The sequence below is a fragment of the Entelurus aequoreus genome, linkage group LG21 (assembly GCF_033978785.1).
Source record: "Entelurus aequoreus isolate RoL-2023_Sb linkage group LG21, RoL_Eaeq_v1.1, whole genome shotgun sequence".
NCBI classification, from domain to species: Eukaryota; Metazoa; Chordata; class Actinopteri; order Syngnathiformes; family Syngnathidae; genus Entelurus; species Entelurus aequoreus.
The window spans coordinates 5,735,469-5,749,013 of NC_084751.1; the positions used below are offsets into that span (position 1 = coordinate 5,735,469).

Sequence of the window (13,545 nt, forward strand, 5' to 3'; positions counted from 1 at the left end):
GGGGTACACCCTGGACAAGTCACCACCTCATCACAGGGCCAACACAGATAGACAACATTCACACACTAGGACCAATTTAGTCTTGCCAATCAACCTATCCTCAGGTGCATGTCTTTGGAGGTGGGAGGGGCCTATCCCCAGGTGCATGTCTTTGGAGGTGGGAGGAAGGCGGAGTAGAACCCACGCAGGGAGAACATGCAAACTCCACACAGAAAGAATCCGAGGCCGGGATCGAACCCAGAACCTTCGTATTGTGAGGCAGACACACTAACCACAGTGACATAATAATATAATAAATAACTAAATAATAATAATATACAAACAATCATTCATAGATTTGTTTTGTTAATGTCACCGTTTAAGATTGTCAAGAAGCGATATGAGACGACTAGTGGAAGAAAAAGAGCAGTTTGACATCAATATGTCGCCATTACCGAGCTCGGCTGTGAGCTTTTGTTTTGAAAATCCACACAGCGGAAGTAAACAGTAATCAGGTTAAAACCCGGAAGTAGTGCTCCCCTCGTTTGAAAATGTCGTCGCTCCAAAGGCAGGCTTGATGTCATGTTCCCCGGTGATTGATGTCATGTTCCCCGGTGATTGATGTCATGTTCCCCGGTGATTGATGTCATGTTCCCCGGTGTGCGGTCACGGTGTGTTTAAGGCCTCAGCTTCTCCGCCGTCACAGCAGCTGATCATGGCCGAGCTGCAGGGCGTGGAGGCCGGCCTTGGCTCCGGTCCCGGCCCCGCTGCTTCTGCCGAGGTTCGCCTGCCGTCGCCCGGCCTGCTCAACCCCCGCTCGGTCCTCGGCTTCCCCGCCAAGAGCGGCCACACCGACGCGGCCGAGCGTCCCAAGTCCCGCTGGGTCCGCCTGAACGTCGGCGGGACTTACTTCGTCACCACCAAGCAGACTCTGTGCCGGGAGCCCAAGTCCTTCCTGTTCCGTCTGTGCCAGGACGACCCGGACCTGGACTCGGACAAAGTGAGTGTGTGTGTTGTGGCCTCCTGCTCCTGTCGCCATGGCAACGCTCTGTTGGACTTTGCAGGACCAGACCGGGGCTTATTTGATCGACAGAGACCCGACCTACTTTGGACCCGTCCTCAACTACCTGCGCCACGGAAAACTCATCCTGGACAAGAACCTGGCTGAGGAAGGTACGCCTAAGGGTCACCTGTCGCAGCTGGGCGGGCGTGACCTCTGTGTGTGTGTGTGTGTGTGTGTGTGTGTGTCTGTGTGTGTGTGTGTGTGTGTGTGTGTGTGTGTGTGTGTGTGTGTGTGTGTGTGTGTGTGTTCAGGTGTTCTCGAAGAAGCTGAGTTCTACAACATCGCCTCGCTAGTCCGCCTGGTCAAAGAGCGAATACGTGACAACGAGAACCGCACCTCACAGGTACCACAGTGTGTGTGTGTGTGTGTGTGTGTGTGTGCGTGTGTGTGTGTGTGAGTGTGTGAGTGTGTAATACAGGTGTGTTACAGGGCACAGTGTGTGTGTGTAATACAGGTGTGTTACAGGGCACAGTGTGTGTGTAATACAGGTGTGTTACAGGGCACAGTGTGTGTGTAATACAGGTGTGTTACAGGGCACAGTGTGTGTGTAATACAGGTGTGTTACAGGGCACAGTGTGTGTGTGTAATACAGGTGTGTTACAGGGCACAGTGTGTGTGTGTGTAATACAGGTGTGTTACAGGGCACAGTGTGTGTGTGTGTAATACAGGTGTGTTACAGGGCACAGTGTGTGTGTGTGTAATACAGGTGTGTTACAGGGCACAGTGTGTGTGTAATACAGGTGTGTTACAGGGCACAGTGTGTGTGTAATACAGGTGTGTTACAGGGCACAGTGTGTGTGTAATACAGGTGTGTTACAGGGCACAGTGTGTGTGTAATACAGGTGTGTTACAGGGCACAGTGTGTGTGTAATACAAGTGTGTTACAGGGCACAGTGTGTGTGTAATACAGGTGTGTTACAGGGCACAGTGTGTGTGTAATACAGGTGTGTTACAGGGCACAGTGTGTGTGTAATACAGGTGTGTTACAGGGCACAGTGTGTGTGTAATACAGGTGTGTTACAGGGCACAGTGTGTGTGTGTAATACAGGTGTGTTACAGGGCACAGTGTGTGTGTGTGTAATACAGGTGTGTTACAGGGCACAGTGTGTGTGTGTAATACAGGTGTGTTACAGGGCACAGTGTGTGTGTAATACAGGTGTGTTACAGGGCACAGTGTGTGTGTAATACAGGTGTGTTACAGGGCACAGTGTGTGTGTAATACAGGTGTGTTACAGGGCACAGTGTGTGTGTAATACAGGTGTGTTACAGGGCACAGTGTGTGTGTAATACAGGTGTGTTACAGGGCACAGTGTGTGTGTAATACAGGTGTGTTACAGGGCACAGTGTGTGTGTAATACAGGTGTGTTACAGGGCACAGTGTGTGTGTGTAATACAGGTGTGTTACAGGGCACAGTGTGTGTGTGTGTAATACAGGTGTGTTACAGGGCACAGTGTGTGTGTAATACAAGTGTGTTACAGGGCACAGTGTGTGTGTAATACAGGTGTGTTACAGGGCACAGTGTGTGTGTAATACAGGTGTGTTACAGGGCACAGTGTGTGTGTAATACAAGTGTGTTACAGGGCACAGTGTGTGTGTAATACAGGTGTGTTACAGGGCACAGTGTGTGTGTAATACAGGTGTGTTACAGGGCACAGTGTGTGTGTAATACAGGTGTGTTACAGGGCACAGTGTGTGTGTAATACAGGTGTGTTACAGGGCACAGTGTGTGTGTAATACAGGTGTGTTACAGGGCACAGTGTGTGTGTGTAATGCAGGTGTGTTACAGGGCACAGTGTGTGTGTAATACAGGTGTGTTACAGGGCACAGTGTGTGTGTGTGTAATACAGGTGTGTTACAGGGCACAGTGTGTGTGTAATACAAGTGTGTTACAGGGCACAGTGTGTGTGTAATACAGGTGTGTTACAGGGCACAGTGTGTGTGTAATACAGGTGTGTTACAGGGCACAGTGTGTGTGTAATACAAGTGTGTTACAGGGCACAGTGTGTGTGTAATACAGGTGTGTTACAGGGCACAGTGTGTGTGTAATACAGGTGTGTTACAGGGCACAGTGTGTGTGTAATACAGGTGTGTTACAGGGCACAGTGTGTGTGTAATACAGGTGTGTTACAGGGCACAGTGTGTGTGTAATACAGGTGTGTTACAGGGCACAGTGTGTGTGTGTAATGCAGGTGTGTTACAGGGCACAGTGAAGCACGTGTATCGGGTGCTGCAGTGTCAGGAGGAGGAGCTAACACAGATGGTCTCTACTATGTCTGATGGATGGAACTTTGAACAGGTCAGCCATCTTCTTTCTTTCCTACGTCTCATTTGTAGTCCCCGTACACATTTATAGTCCCATACACCGTGTGGAGCCGCTCTACTAAGTGGATACTCATCACCTCCATTACAGGATCCTAAGTATCATTATCATGTAGCTTTATCACTGGAGGACGAGGCTAAACATGTTACAGGAGCTATGCATGTAGCTAACAGCTAAGCTAACAGATAGCTAGCGTGAAAGAAGTGTGAGGTACAGTTGAAAATGCAAAGTCATGAGATATAAACAATTAGTACATTCATAAGAGATATCAACAATGAGATATAAACAATTAGTACATTCATAAGAGATATCAACAATGAGATATAAGCAATTAGTACATTCATAAGAGATATTAACAATGAGATATAAACAATTAGTACATTCATAATAGATATCAATAATGAGATATAAACAATTAGTACATTCATAAGAGATATCAACAATGAGATATAAACAATTAGTACATTCATAAGAGACATCAATAATGAGATATAAAGAATTCGTACATTCATAAGAGATATCAACAATGAGATATACACAATTAGTACATTCATGATATCAACAATGAGATATAAACAATTAGTACATTCATAAGAGATATCAACAATGAGATATAAACAATTAGTACATTCATAAAATATATCAACAATGAGATACAAACAATTAGTACATTCATAAGAGATATCAACAATGAGATATAAACAATTAGTACATTCATAAGAGATATCAACAATGAGATATAAGCAATTAGTACATTCATAAGAGATATTAACAATGAGATATAAACAATTAGTACATTCATAATAGATATCAATAATGAGATATAAACAATTAGTACATTCATAAGAGATATCAACAATGAGATATAAACAATTAGTACATTCATAAGAGACATCAATAATGAGATAAACAATTCGTACATTCATAAGAGATATCAACAATGAGATATACACAATTAGTACATTCATGATATCAACAATGAGATATAAACAATTAGTACATTCATAAGAGATATCAACAATGAGATATAAACAATTAGTACATTCATAAAATATGTCAACAATGAGATACAAACAATTAGTACATTCATAAGAGATATCAACAATGAGATATAAACAATTAGTACATTCGTAAGAGACATCAACAATGAGATATAAACAATTAGTACATTCATAAGAGATATCAACAATGACATATAAACAATTAGTACATTCATAAGAGATATCAACAATGAGATATAAACAATTAGTACATTCATAAGAGATATCAACAATGAGATATAAACAATTAGTACATTCATAAGAGATATCAACAATGAGATATAAACAATTAGTACATTCATAAGAGATATCAACAATGACATATAAACAATTAGTACATTCATAAGAGATATCAAGTCTTGCTGGGTCAGCATTGAGGATCTTTCATTGGTGGATATTGGTGAGGTCGACACCAAGGGTAGTATCGCTCTATGGTTGATACTAGACACCAAGGGTAGTATCGCTCTATGGTTGATACTAGACACCAAGGGTAGTATCGCTCTATGGTTGATACTAGACACCAAGGGTGGTATTGCCCTATGGTTGATACTAGACACCAAGGGTAGTATCGCTCTATGGTTGATACTAGACACCAAGGGTGGTATTGCCCTATGGTTGATACTAGACACCAAGGGTAGTATCGCTCTATGGTTGATACTAGACACCAAGGGTAGTATCGCTCTATGGTTGATACTAGACACCAAGGGTAGTATCGCTCTATGGTTGATACTAGACACCAAGGGTAGTATCGCTCTATGGTTGATACTAGACACCAAGGGTAGTATCGCTCTATGGTTGATGCTGGAGTGTTGAGTTAATATTGGTGGTGTCGACACCAACAGTAGTATCGCTTTATGGTTGATACTTCTGTGTTGGGTCGATATTGATGGTGTCGACACCAAGAGTACGTCATGTAGTATATGTAGTACTACTAGTAGTAGTATTACTGATGTATATGTAGTACTAGTAGTAGTATTACTGATGTATATGTAGTACTAGTATTACTGATGTATATGTAGTACTAGTAGTAGTATTACTGATGTATATGTAGTACTAGTAGTAGTATCACTGATGTATATGTAGTACTAGTATTACTGATGTATATGTAGTACTAGTAGTAGTATTACTGATGTATATGTAGTACTAGTATTACTGATGTATATGTAGTACTAGTATTACTGATGTATATGTAGTACTAGTATTACTGATGTATATGTAGTACTAGTATTACTGATGTATATGTAGTACTAGTAGTAGTATTACTGATGTATATGTAGTAGTATTACTGATGTATATGTAGTACTAGTATTACTGATGTATATGTAGTAGTATTACTGATGTATATGTAGTACTAGTATTACTGATGTATATGTAGTACTAGTAGTAGTATTACTGATGTATATGTAGTAGTATTACTGATGTATATGTAGTACTAGTAGTAGTATTACTGATGTATATGTAGTAGTATTACTGATGTATATGTAGTACTAGTAGTAGTATTACTGATGTATATGTAGTACTAGTATTACTGATGTATATGTAGTACTAGTATTACTGATGTATATGTAGTAGTATTACTGATGTATATGTAGTACTAGTATTACTGATGTATATGTAGTACTAGTAGTAGTATTACTGATGTATATGTAGTAGTATTACTGATGTATATGTAGTACTAGTATTACTGAAGTATATGTAGTAGTACTATGAGAGTGTGTATTTCCAGCTGATCAGCATTGGCTCCTCCTACAATTATGGTAATGAGGACCAGGCAGAGTTCCTGTGTGTGGTTTCTCGTCAACTCAACAACTCCACCAATGGCGTCGTCATCGAGCCCACCGAGAAGGCCAAGGTGAGGCGTGTCTGTGGGCGGGGCTTGTCACCTGCTCACCTGTCGCACTTCCTCCCTCAGATCCTGCAGGAGCGAGGCTCTCGCATGTGAGGGGACGTCCCGCCCACCGAGCAAAACTTTTGACTCCGCCCCCATCGTGGTCATCATCACGCCCTCCCGTGTGCCTTTCGGCCCCTCCCCCACTTCCTGTCTCCCGCCAACAGGAAGTGACGTGTCTGAGGCACATATCCATGGCGGCCCCTGGCATGCCCTCCTGTGGCTCCTCCCCCTCGCCAAAGCATCCATGAAGACTTTGGACTGACTCCGCCTCTCACAGGACATGTCACCGCCCTCTCCAGCCAATCACGGCACGTCTTAAAACTTAGTAAATGTCATCAGTGAAAATGGCCGCCATCTTGAAATGTTGACGCACCTGGGGTGGGCGGGGCTTAGAAGGCAGGATGTTAGCATCGCTCCTGCTAGCAGAATGAAAGTCAAAGTAAATGGGTGTCTGTTCTGGAACCTTCTTCATGTCCTGGAACCTGTTGTGCTCCATGGGGGCGGAGCCTAATGAGCCAACAGGTGGTTAGCCTCCAATCAGATGTCCCACAAAGACTCTAGTGTGTGTGTGTGTGTGTGTGTGTGCATGTTGTTGTTGTTGTTGTTGACAGTATTGTGAGACACCTGCTCTCGTCTTTTATTGCACTTTGTTGCTGTGACACCATAAACCTCCCTCTCACCTGTGCACCTCACTTCCTTCTTTACACAGGTGACAATGAACACAGTTAAAAATGAACCGGTAATATACACAGGTGACAATGAACACGGGTGACAGTGAACACAGTTAAAAATGAACCGGTAATATACACAGGTGACAATGTACACAGGTGACAATGTACACAGGTGACAGTGAACACAGGTGACAGTGAACACAGGTGACAATGAACACAGGTGACAGTGAACACAGGTGACAATGTACACAGGTGACAATGTACACAGGTGACAGTGAACACAGGTGACAGTGAACACAGTTAAAAATGAACAGGTAATATACACAGGTGACAATGAACACAGGTGACAATGTACACAGGTGACAATGTACACAGGTGACAATGAACACAGGTGACAGTGAACACAGGTGACAATGAACACAGGTGACAATGAACACAGGTGACAATGAACACAGGTGACAATGTACACAGGTGACAGTGAACACAGTTAAAAATGAACAGGTAATATACACAGGTGACAATGTACACAGGTGACAGTGAACACAGGTGACAATGTACACAGGTGACAGTGAACACAGTTAAAAATGAACAGGTAATGTACACACGCGACAATGAAAACGGTTCATGTACACACGCGACAATGAACACGGTTCATGTACACAGGTGACAATGAACACGGTTCATGTACACAGGTGACAATGAACACGGTTCATGTACACAGGTGACAATGAACACGGTTCATGTACACAGGTGACAATGAACACGGTTCATGTACACACGTGACAATGAACACGGTTCATGTACACAGGTGACAATGAACACGGTTCATGTACACAGGTGACAATGAACACGGTTCATGTACACAGGTGACAATGAACACGGTTCATGTACACAGGTTCATGTACACAGGTGACAATGAACACGGTTCATGTACACAGGTGACAATGAACACGGTTCATGTACACAGGTGACAATGAACACGGTTCATGTACACAGGTGACAATGAACACGGTTCATGTACACAGGTGACAATGAACACGGTTCATGTACACAGGTGACAATGAACACGGTTCATGTACACAGGTGACAATGAAAACGGTTCATGTACACAGGTGACAATGAACACGGTTCATGTACACAGGTGACAATGAACACAGGTGACAATGAACACAGGTAATGTACACAGGTGACAATGAACACAGGTAATGTACACAGGTGACAATGAACACAGGTAATGTACACAGGTGACAATGAACACAGGTAATGTACACAGGTGACAATGAACACAGTTAAAAATGTACACAGGTGAGAATGAACTAAAAATGTACACAGGTGACAATGTACACAGGTGTGTTTTTCGACGTTACACATGACAAACTTCTGAAGATTGAAAAGTGATGGCATTAAAGATGTATTTGTGAATAATTTAATGATTGTCTTACATGTCTTCTAGGGAAACATCATGGTGTGGGGCTGCATGAGTGCTGCCAGCATTTCTGCAGAAAATAATGGTGTGAGGCTGCATGAGTGCTGCCAGCATTGTGCAGAAAATAATGGCGTGAGGCTGCATGAGTGCTGCCAGCATTTCTGCAGTGTCACGCTGCATGAGTGCTGCCAGCATTGTGCAGAAAATAATGGTGTGAGGCTGCATGAGTGCTGCCAGCATTGTGCAGAAAATAATGGCGTGAGGCTGCATGAGTGCTGCCAGCATTTCTGCAGTGTCACGCTGCATGAGTGCTGCCAGCATTGTGCAGAAAATAATGGTGTGAGGCTGCATGAGTGCTGCCAGCATTGTGCAGAAAATAATGGCGTGAGGCTGCATGAGTGCTGCCAGCATTTCTGCAGTGTCACGCTGCATGAGTGCTGCCAGCATTGTGCAGAAAATAATGGTGTGAGGCTGCATGAGTGCTCCCAGCATTGTGCAGAAAATAATGGTGTGAGGCTGCATGAGTGCTGCCAGCATTGTGCAGAAAATAATGGTGTGAGGCTGCATGAGTGCTGCCAGCATTTCTGCAGTGTCACACTGCATGAGTGCTGCCAGCATTGTGCAGAAAATAATGGCGTGAGGCTGCATGAGTGCTGCCAGCATTGTGCAGAAAATAATGGCGTGAGGCTGCATGAGTGCTGCCAGCATTATGCAGAAAACAATGGCGTGAGGCTGCATGAGTGCTGCCAGCATTGTGCAATGTCACGCTGCATGAGTGCTGCCAGCATTGTGCAGTGTAATGGTGTGGGGCTGCATGAGTGCTGCCAGCTTTGTGCAGAAAATAATGGCGTGAGGCTGTATGAGTGCTGCCAGCATTATGCAGAAAACAATGGCGTGAGGCTGCATGAGTGCTGCCAGCATTGTGCAATGTCACGCTGCATGAGTGCTGCCAGCATTGTGCAGTGTAATGGTGTGGGGCTGCATGAGTGCTACCAGCATTTCTGCAGTGTCATGCTGCATGAGTGCTGCCAGGTTTGTGCAGAAAATAATGGTGTGAGGCTGCATGAGCGCTGCTAGCATGTTAATGTTGGTGAGCAGCAGTGGTCACCTGACCACACACACACACACACACACACACACAGCTGCATAGGATAAACGTGACCTTTATTGACTAATGTTGTTGTGTGGTGTCTCCATGGCAACGGGACCACTTGCACTCGACGTTCTCCTTCCAGGCGGCGTCGTGGGACTCGTACACTTCCTGTGGAGGACATTGTGTCAGGGCGCACTCGTACACTTCCTGTGGAGGACATTGTGTCAGGGCGCACTCGTACACTTCCTGTGGAGGACATTGTGTCAGGGCGGGCCGAGGAAGCGGCGCAGGAAGTGCTCACCTTCTTCCAGACGGGCACGCTGGCCTTCAGCCCGTCCATCAAGTGCTGGATGGCCCGCTGACCCTCTTGGCGGTGAGGAGACGAGATCGCCATGACGACGCTGGCCTCGCCCACTTCCACCCACCTAAGGGGAGAGCACAGCAGGTGAGGCCCAGCAGCATGTGACCTGACTAGCATGTTAGCATGATCGTGTGACCCCAGGCGGTGGTGCACACAGATGTGTGTGAGGCGGGGCCAGCGTGCTCTGATGTCACCACACAGCCTGCTGAGCTCTGATTGGACCATGGCCTCGTACGCCTCGTACTGCAGACCCCTCACCTTCCTGCCCTCCAGCACGTCAGCGCGTGTCGTACCTGCGGGGGCACAGGTGAGGCTGCGTGTGGATGACCTGTGTGTGCTAGCAAAGCTGGGAAAATCACCAATAAAAAGGGAAATGGCGCCACAGGAAGTACTGCTGACAGCGGCCACAACTTCCTGTACAGACAGCCAATCACGACTCAGCTTGAAGATGTCCCGCCCCTCCTCTGACGCCGCCATCTTTGTTGTCACACAACTATCCTCCGCTCAGCGGCGGCACCACGGCCAGCTCGTCTCCGTCTCGCAGCGTCAGCAGCTGCTGGTCGATGGCCACGTACTCTTGTCTCAGCGCCAGCACCACGTGACCTTGGAGCGCGCTCAGTCTGCACGCCACGCCACACACGTCAACAGCGCACGCTTCCTTGGGGGCCGTACAAAGGGCACAGTACCTGGGGTGTTGCCGTAGCAACAGGGTCCAAAGGTCAAGGCCGCTGATGGGTGTGGCCACTTGAAGCAGCTCCTCCTTCAGTCCGCTGAGCTCGCCGCTCTTAGCGAAGTACAACACACACACCTGGCAACACACACACACACACACAGGTCATGTGATCATCACCGTCTTGTCAAAACAACACACACCTGGCAACACACACACACACACACACACACACACATACACACACACACACACACACACACACACACAGGTCATGTGATCATCACCGTCTTGTCAAAACAACACACACCTGGCAACACACACACACACACACACACACACACACACACACACACACACACACACACACACACACACACACACACACACACACACACACACACACACACACACACACACACACACAGGTCATGTGATCATCACCGTCTTGTCAAAACAACACACACCTGGCAACACACACACACACACACACACACACACACACACACACACACACACACACACACACACACACACACACACACACACACACACACACACACAGGTCATGTGATCATTACCGTCTTGTCAAAAGGACAGGTGTGTTTAACACTAGTACATACATATACACACATATATACATACATATACACACATATATACATACATATACACACATATATACATACATATACACACATATACACACATATATACATATACACACATATATACATACATATACACACATATATACACATACACACATATATACATACATATACACACATATATACATACATATACACACATATATACATACATATACACACATATATACATATACACACATATACATACATATACACACATATATACATACATATACACACATATATACACATATACACACATATATACATACATATACACACATATATACATATGCACACATATATACATACATATACACACATATATACATACATATACACACATATATACATACATATACACACATATATACATACATATACACACATATATACATATACACACATATATATATACATACATATACACACATATATACATACATATACACACATATATACATACACACACATATATACATATACATATACACACATATATACATACATATACACACATATACATACACACACATATATACATATACATATACACACATATATACATACATATACACACATATATACATACATATACACACATATAAACACACATTTACATACATATACACACATATATACATATACATATACACACATATATACATATACATATACACACATATATACATACATATACACACATATACACACATATGTATTGGTATGTCAGACTTAGCCTTGTCTTGGTTTAACTCTTATCTTACTGACAGGATGCAGTGTGTCTCCCATAACAATGTGACCTCGGACTATGTCAAGGTAACGTGCGGAGTTCCCCAGGGTTCAGTTCTTGGCCCTGCACTCTTTAGTATTTACATGCTGCCGCTAGGTGACATCATACGCAAATATGGTGTTAGCTTTCACTGTTATGCTGATGACACTCAACTCTACATGCCCCTAAAGCTGACCAACACGCCGGACTGTAGTCAGCTGGAGGCGTGTCTTAATGAAATTAAACAATGGATGTCCGCTAACTTTTTGCAACTCAACGCTAAGAAAAGGGAAATGCTGATTATCGGTCCTGCTCAACACCAACATCTATTTAATAATACCACCTTAACATTTGACAACCAAACAATTATATACCTAGTTAATAATACCACCTTAACATTTGACAACCAAACAATTACACAAGGCGACTCGGTAAAGAATCTGGGTATTATCTTCCACCCAACTCTCTCGTTTGAGTCACACATTAAGAGTGTTACTAAAACGGCCTTCTTTCATCTCCGTAATATCGCTAAAATTCGTTCCATCTTGTCCACTAGCGACGCTGAGATCATTATTCATGCGTTCGTTACGTCTCGTCTCGATTACTGTAACGTATTATTTTCGGGCCTCCCTATGTCTAGCATTAAAAGATTACAGTTGGTACAAAATGCGGCTGCTAGACTTTTGACAAAAACAAGAAAGTTTGATCATATTACGCCTATACTGGCTCACTTGCACTGGCTTCCTGTGCACCTAAGATGCGACTTTAAGGTTTTACTACTTACGTATAAAATACTACACGGTCAAGCTCCTGCCTATCTTGACGATTGTATTGTACCATATGTCCCGGCAAGAAATCTGCGTTCAAAGAACTCCGGCTTATTAGTGATTCCCAGAGCCAAAAAAAAGTCTGCGGGCTATAGAGCGTTTTCTATTCGGGCTCCAGTACTATGGAATGCCCTCCCGGTAACAGTTAGAGATGCTACCTCAGTAGAAGCATTTAAGTCTCATCTTAAAACTCATTTGTATACTCTAGCCTTTAAATAGACTCCCTTTTTAGACCAGTTGATCTGCCGTTTCTTTTCTTTTCTTTTCTACTCTGCTCCGGGGTGGACCGCTAGCCTGTCCATCAGATGGGGACATCTCTACGCTGCTGACCCGTCTCCACTCGGGATGGTTCCCGCTGGCCCCACCATGGACTGGACTTTCGCTGATGTGTTGGACTTTCACAATATTATGTCAGACCCACTCGACACCGAGGATGTCGTTGTGGCTTGTTGAGACACTTGTGATTTAGGGCTATATAAATAAACGATTGATTGATTGATTATAGTATACACACACTTTATACAGAGTCACACATGAGTATACTGTACATATACAGACACGATATATACATATAGAACACATATATACATACAGTACTCTCACAGTTATACATATACACACATATATACATACACACACATATATATACATATACACACATATATACATACATATACCACATATATACATTACATACAACATATATACATACATATACACACATATATACAGTACATGATACTACATATACAGATGCACATATATACATACATATACA

At 43.8% G+C, this 13,545-nt stretch overlaps 2 protein-coding genes across 3 annotated transcripts; one reads left to right on the forward strand and one right to left on the reverse strand.

Annotated features, from left to right (window-relative positions):
- Positions 1–470: 470 nt before the first annotated feature.
- On the forward strand, positions 471–7,360 carry LOC133638205 (BTB/POZ domain-containing protein KCTD5-like). The gene is made up of 6 exons (XM_062030570.1): positions 471–979; positions 1,044–1,152; positions 1,294–1,385; positions 3,244–3,339; positions 6,130–6,255; positions 6,316–7,360. The coding sequence occupies exons 1-6, from the start codon at positions 623–625 to the stop codon at positions 6,343–6,345; spliced, it is 810 nt and encodes a 269-aa protein (XP_061886554.1). The 5' UTR covers positions 471–622; the 3' UTR covers positions 6,346–7,360.
- A 2,177-nt stretch (positions 7,361–9,537) lies between these two features.
- On the reverse strand, positions 9,538–10,465 carry LOC133638208 (molybdopterin synthase catalytic subunit-like). 2 transcript variants are annotated; one of them, XM_062030573.1, is made up of 4 exons: positions 10,205–10,465; positions 9,982–10,138; positions 9,786–9,909; positions 9,538–9,652 (listed from the first exon to the last, which is right to left on the reverse strand). In XM_062030573.1, the coding sequence occupies exons 1-4, from the start codon at positions 10,320–10,322 to the stop codon at positions 9,563–9,565; spliced, it is 489 nt and encodes a 162-aa protein (XP_061886557.1). In that variant the 5' UTR covers positions 10,323–10,465; the 3' UTR covers positions 9,538–9,562. The 2 variants fall into 2 exon arrangements, with proteins under 2 accessions (XP_061886557.1, XP_061886556.1); XM_062030572.1 differs by having other exon boundaries at positions 9,542–9,691.
- Positions 10,466–13,545: the final 3,080 nt, after the last annotated feature.

Bases quoted from the DNA above. Each gene is read 5' to 3' on its own strand.
- LOC133638205 (XM_062030570.1), top strand. From the start codon at position 623: ATGTCATGTTCCCCGGTGTGCGGTCACGGTGTGTTTAAGGCCTCAGCT. The intron at 1,153-1,293 runs GTACGCCTAAGG...GTGTGTGTTCAG, and splicing joins CAAGAACCTGGCTGAGGAAG to GTGTTCTCGAAGAAGCTGAG. The intron at 6,256-6,315 runs GTGAGGCGTGTC...TTCCTCCCTCAG, and splicing joins AGCCCACCGAGAAGGCCAAG to ATCCTGCAGGAGCGAGGCTC.
- LOC133638208 (XM_062030572.1), bottom strand. From the start codon at position 10,322: ATGGCGGCGTCAGAGGAGGGGCGGGACATCTTCAAGCTGAGTCGTGAT. The intron at 9,910-9,981 runs GTCACACGATCA...CTCTCCCCTTAG, and splicing joins TGTGTGCACCACCGCCTGGG to GTGGGTGGAAGTGGGCGAGG. The intron at 9,692-9,785 runs GTGAGCACTTCC...TGTCCTCCACAG, and splicing joins GCGTGCCCGTCTGGAAGAAG to GAAGTGTACGAGTGCGCCCT.